Source organism: Chrysochloris asiatica, unplaced genomic scaffold, assembly GCF_000296735.1.
Source record: "Chrysochloris asiatica unplaced genomic scaffold, ChrAsi1.0 scaffold00119, whole genome shotgun sequence".
Lineage (NCBI taxonomy): Eukaryota > Metazoa > Chordata > Mammalia > Afrosoricida > Chrysochloridae > Chrysochloris > Chrysochloris asiatica.
Window position 1 is genome coordinate 3,787,837 of NW_006408637.1, and position 5,907 is coordinate 3,793,743.

The 5,907-nt window shown below is 35.3% G+C and overlaps 1 protein-coding gene across 1 annotated transcript in view; it reads right to left on the bottom strand.

The window, feature by feature from the left end:
• Positions 1-5,907, bottom strand: part of FH (fumarate hydratase) — a 55,578-nt gene that overhangs the window by 40,726 nt on the left and 8,945 nt on the right. The window contains 2 exon segments of the mRNA XM_006868563.1: positions 331-496; positions 4,999-5,133. Of these exon segments, the coding sequence (XP_006868625.1) occupies positions 331-496; positions 4,999-5,133 (301 nt within the window).

Sequence of the window (5,907 nt, forward strand, 5' to 3'; positions counted from 1 at the left end):
TTGTTGTTATTAAATGCCATAAAATCTTAGCAACATTGCAGAGGGTTTCCAAGGGGCAGCTGGTGGGTTTGAACCACCAATCTTGCAGTTAGTAGTCCAGTGCTTACACTACAGAGCCACACCAGAACTCCATTAATATTGGATTAGTGGAATTATATTCTCAATGTCTATTATGAAATAAACAACTGCTCTGAAAAATAATCATTTCTACATTAAATTTCTACATTAAGTTACTCGTTAACAACTGAAGGTGCCACCCTAACTTGAAATTCATTCTATCAAGAATTCAGTGTCCTTTTTTTTTTTTTTTTTCTGACAGTTTCTCATCACCCAGTGGGTGATACTAGCCTGATGCTACTAAGTAAACACACTTATTTCCTCCTACCTCATCTGCTGCCTTCATTATTGCATTAGCAATGTTTGGATCAAGGCCATAGTCCTGGTTTACTTCAGCAGCTGCTCGCTTTAAGATGCCAAAAGCTTTAATAACTGGGACCTAAAATTAATCAGAAAAATATGTCAAACTTGCCATTTTGGTTAAGCAAAAATTTGAATGTATTGCTTTGTGTAGTATAAAAATGTATACCGGACAGTACTATTATGATCCCAAAATATTTAGGACTGCAAAAGATTAAAAGGTAGGTATATAATTAACCGAAATCACCAATACATATATTTGTTTAAAACACAAGAAGCAAATAAATTTGCTCTTCATGTGTATATATCTAATACAAAAGGACACATGCATGCACATATATATAAAGCACCATCCTGTTTTTAAAATATATCCACTGTAAATTATATTTCATATACTATATGCAAAACAAATATGATTCAGCTATTGCACCAACAAGCATCATTATCTTCCTCACTGGGTCCCATGTTGCATCATGAATTCTTCACTCTTTTAAAACAAATTCAATGACAATCAGTATGAGAAAATTAGTTACTAAATATGGTTTCAATTCATCTCAAAGCCAAAACACTCAATGATATAATAGATGGCTGGTGCAGCCTTTTGACATTCAAGTCACTGGAAATTTCTGAGAAGACATTTCTAAAAAGCCAGGTTTCTTCAGACTTAAAATGTATATAAGCATATATCCAACTCTTGTAGTTAACAGATCTTTTAATTTGGTACCCCATACAAAGTTAAAAACGAATGGTTTAAAATCAGGAAAGGTGTACACCAGGGTTGTAGTCTTTCACCATACTTACTCAATCTGTACTAAATCTAAAAGGATAAATGAGACTTAATGAAATGCTTTTCAGTTTCTATAACAAGTAAATTATGAGTTCTTATCAAAATTAGTAGTAAAGAATATGGTATAGATCCCACACCAGAAGAAAGAGCAGAATGGAAATAGAAAGAGTTAAGGGAAATGAAAGAATGAACTTATAAAACAGAAATTATAGTCCTTGGAGAAGAACCAAATTAAAAACAAAAAACAAAGAAAAGTTAGGAATCATACAGACTAAAACTAGGCCAAAGGATGAGTGTAAGTTGAGGAACAAACAGAAAAGGATATAATAACAGAAAAAAATATATTTTGAATTTCAAGAAACTAAAATGAAGACATAACAAATGTATTACTCAAACAAAACGAGACCAAACAGCAGACAGGATTAGAAACCTTAAAAGCTTTAAACATGAAAACAAATGAGAATTTAGATTTCTACAGGAACAAACACTGTGGCAGTGGGTTGAGTAGCTACCAAAGTCTTAACTGAACACTGATCACCACTGACATCTGACTGGAGTGACTAACACCAAGGTATATGGACTCAAAAACAAAAGAAAACAGGCGTTTCACTGACCACCATTAAAACAAAACAGTACAGTATCATTAGGGAGAAAGGAAGGGTCACAATTTATTTAGATTAGGAATTCATAATCTTTTTTGTTTCATTTTCCTTTAGATTTCAGGGACAAAATGTTGAGTTTAATCATACTACTCTGTGCAGAAGATCAGTATTTGTGCCAATTCCAAAGAGAGGTGACATGACAGAATACAGGTATCATCAGATAATATCATTAATATCACATGCAAGTAAAATTCTGCTAGAGATAATTCGAAAAGCTGTAATAGTGCACTGATAGGGAAATGCCAGAAACTCAAGCCACATTCAGACAAGGACGTGGAACACAAGATATCACTGCTGACTGTCAGAGAGATCGTGGCTGAAAGCAGTGAACACCAGAAGGATGTTTACTTGGACTTTACTGACTATACAAAGACATTCAATTGTGTGGGTCATGATAAATCAGTTGTATGCATCATGATAACAATGCAGGAATAAGTGTTTCAGAACACTTAATTGTGCTCATGATGAACCAATACACAAAATAAAGGCAGTAATTCAAAAAGAACAAGGGGACACCGAATGGTTTAAAATCAGGAAAAGTGTACACCAGGGTGCATTCTTTCACCGTACTTATTCAATCTGCACGCTGAGCAAATAATTCAAGAAGCTGGATTATACAAGAGCGAGTCAAAAATTAACCTCACTCCAGTTATACTAAAACACCCATCCACATCCACAGGCTGATGACACCATTGAGTGTGCACATGAAATGACTCTGATGAATAGATGAATAGTGGATTATGTGGCAAATCATTTGCAAATCAGCCATGGCTTTGCCTATGAACTAATCCATGGCAGACTTGGGTTTCAAAAAGTTTGTGTGAGATGGGTACTGAAACAAGTCATGAAAGAGCACAAACAGAAGCGTTTGGACAACTGAAAGTAAGATTTAAAAGTTTCTTAAATAACGAATAAACAAAGCACATTACTGGGGACAAGACATGGATTCATCACTACAAGGCTGAGAGTAAACAGTAGAGTATAGAATGAAAACATCCTTAATCACCGACCACGGAACAGTTCAAAAGTCAACCATCAACTGGTAAATTGATGTTTATAATTTTCAGGGATGCAACCTAAGTGCTTATCAACAGATGAATGGATAATGAAATGTGATGCATATTCTATATGATTTCATTTTTGAAATAACAAAAATAGGTAAATATATAGAGACCAATTATTACTAGTGGTATCTAAGGCAGGAGAGGAGAAGGAAAGAGGCAATCATTCTCTGGAAAGTAATGAGTTTGTGTGTAGTGATGGAAAACTGGCATCAGTTAAGAATAATAGTTATACAAGATGATTAATGCAACCGGTATCAGTAAGTTGTACACAGACAAAGGGCAAAGTGGCAACTGTTGTGTTAAGCGGTAGGTATCCCCTGCGTGTCAATAGTTTGCTTTATACCACTTTGATTTCATGAAAGACCAACATTAGTACCTAGTTCCACTAACCAAAAAAATTAGAAAAGAAATTTTCGCAGGTGCTGATACTACTTGGTTCCAACCCAACAACTCATGAGGTTAGTTAGTTCTCCTGGATTAAAGTTTTAGGGTCATGACTTTGGGAGAAGAGCCTGTCAATTGGCCTAACATGTATTTTAGTTTTTGCTCTACCCTCTACTAGCTGGGATCTTAAAATGAGTATCCACTCAAGATATATAACAATTAATTTCATATTTTCCTGGAACAGCAAAGGAGACAGGACTCATAGAAGGAACAGCCTCTGAGGAGCGACTAGTGAGTTTGAACGGCTGACCTTGTGGCTTAAATCCACCGTGTGGTTGAGAGCTTATCCTGCTGCATCAACTGGCAAAGACACCAGAGGAACTGGTTGATACTACTATTTAACCAAAGAATCAATAGTAAATCCTAATCCGAAGGGAGAAAACTGGAACAGAATTTCAAATTCTGATGGAATTCAGACTTACTGGACCCACTAAGTTTGAAATAACCCCTGAATTTACTGCACTGAAAAAATCTTTTAAAACCCTGAACCACAACCATTCCACGAAGCCATCTTTAAACTAAACAACAGTCTAGTTAAATTAGCACAGAATGTTCACCTTGAGCACTACATTCTATTAAAGAATTATGGATAGAAAATCAAACTGGCAACAGTAACTCAAAAACATACATGAGAAGTTTAGAGTACAGTTTGCCTAAAACAATGGTGGTGTAACAGTATGCACAGAGCAAGAATGGGGACAAGAAGAATGCAATCAACGTCACTGAACTAAACATATAGAAATTCTTGAATGGTATATAAGGGAGTTTCAAAGATTTGTGGAAAGTGGAATGAAGAGATATTGAAATTTGTATATTTTCACAATAATACAAATCACAAAAGGATAAATTATGCCCAAACATAGGTAAATCCAAAGACCAATGATTACTAGTGGCTATCTGAGGCAGGAGAGGAGAAGGAGAGAATGAATCATTCAACAAAACAAACAAAAAAGGCTGGCTGACTGTTATCTTATCATGCACTCCTCCACTGTCTATTTTTCATACATACATGTAACGTATTCCATCAATCCTTTCCAGACTTAACACCTCTGAAATCAAGATGCATGCTGGCTGCAATTGATAGCATGTTACAACTTCAATCAGCAGTCTTTTCTTTCACAGTGGTAAATATCTGGGTATCTTTCAAATGAAGGCATTTCAGCTTTAATGAACTATAGTATAAAGTTTTCGAATTATTACATCATTCATGTGATATTAATTTTAATAACAAATTATCTATCATATACCTGATATGGTAAAGAATAATACTTGATGCATTAAAGGAAAATGAAGTTTTAAATCAGTAAAAGATTTTAATTTGAGCATTGAAATGAAAATGTTTACAAATTGTAAAAGCCTGCCAAAACCCCCCAAAATCCTAATAAGAATAAGAAGAGAAATCACTTAGTTCTATCATATAAAGAATACAAATACGTAAAGCCCCTAATAAGCAACATACAACAATAACAAACCTCAAAAAGTTCTAGCTTTGAAATTTGAGATATTACTCACAAAAGCAATTAGATTCTAATTCTGTAAAATACGTATTTACGAAGTAAAATGGCTTATTTGGATAAAGCCTAGGTCATCCAAAATAAACAGCATGTCCACAAAACGCACTTACTGGCATGCGTTCTGTCACACCACCAATCTTAAAGTTCATGGTAGATCTCACAGTCTGGGCACCATAATACTTATCACTTGGGACCTTGAGTTCACCAAAAGTGTCATATTCCGTCCGAAAGGAATTTTGGCTTGCCTAAAGACAAGAATAAAACACTGTTAAAACTTGTAAAGAAACCAAGTCCCAAAAGCAATAATGTCATACCAGCTATTATTATTGGTGTTAAATACCCTGGCTTGGTTCCTAGTCAGAGTGGCCTGTAAAAGGTTACGGGCATAGAAAGTCTCATCTTTCTTCTGCATATGAGCTATGTCGTTGGCGTTAAGTGCCGTCAAGTTGGTTCCCACTCATAGGACCCTGTATAGGGTTTCCGAGGAGTGGCTGGTGAGCTTGAACCGCCCACCTTAAGGTTCAAACTGACCTTGAGGTAGAGCGCTTATCCTATGGTGCCACACCAGGACTCCATATCAGCTATTAATGGTAAAGAAATCTTAATAACTAAATACCAAAAACAAAAGAAGAGGAGAAAAAAACAAACCAAAAATATAAAAAACAAAAATTGCCACACAACTGGAGCATTTAGTAACATAAGTAGAGAAAAGATTGACACTGTAAAGGAGTTCATTTTACTTGGATCCACAGTCAATATGCATGGAAGCAGCGATCAAGAAATCATGATGTAATGCATCAGTCAAATCTGCTACAAAAGACCACTTTAATGTGTTAAACAGCAAAGATGTCACTTTGTGAAAGTTGGGCAACGAATAAGAAGACTGTAGAAAAACCAACGCATTTGAATTATGGTGTTGGCAAAGAATACTGAAAGTATCATGGACTGAAGAAGGACAAACAAATCCATCTTAGAATAAAATAAGTGCAGGCAGAACACTCCTTAAATGTGAGGATGGC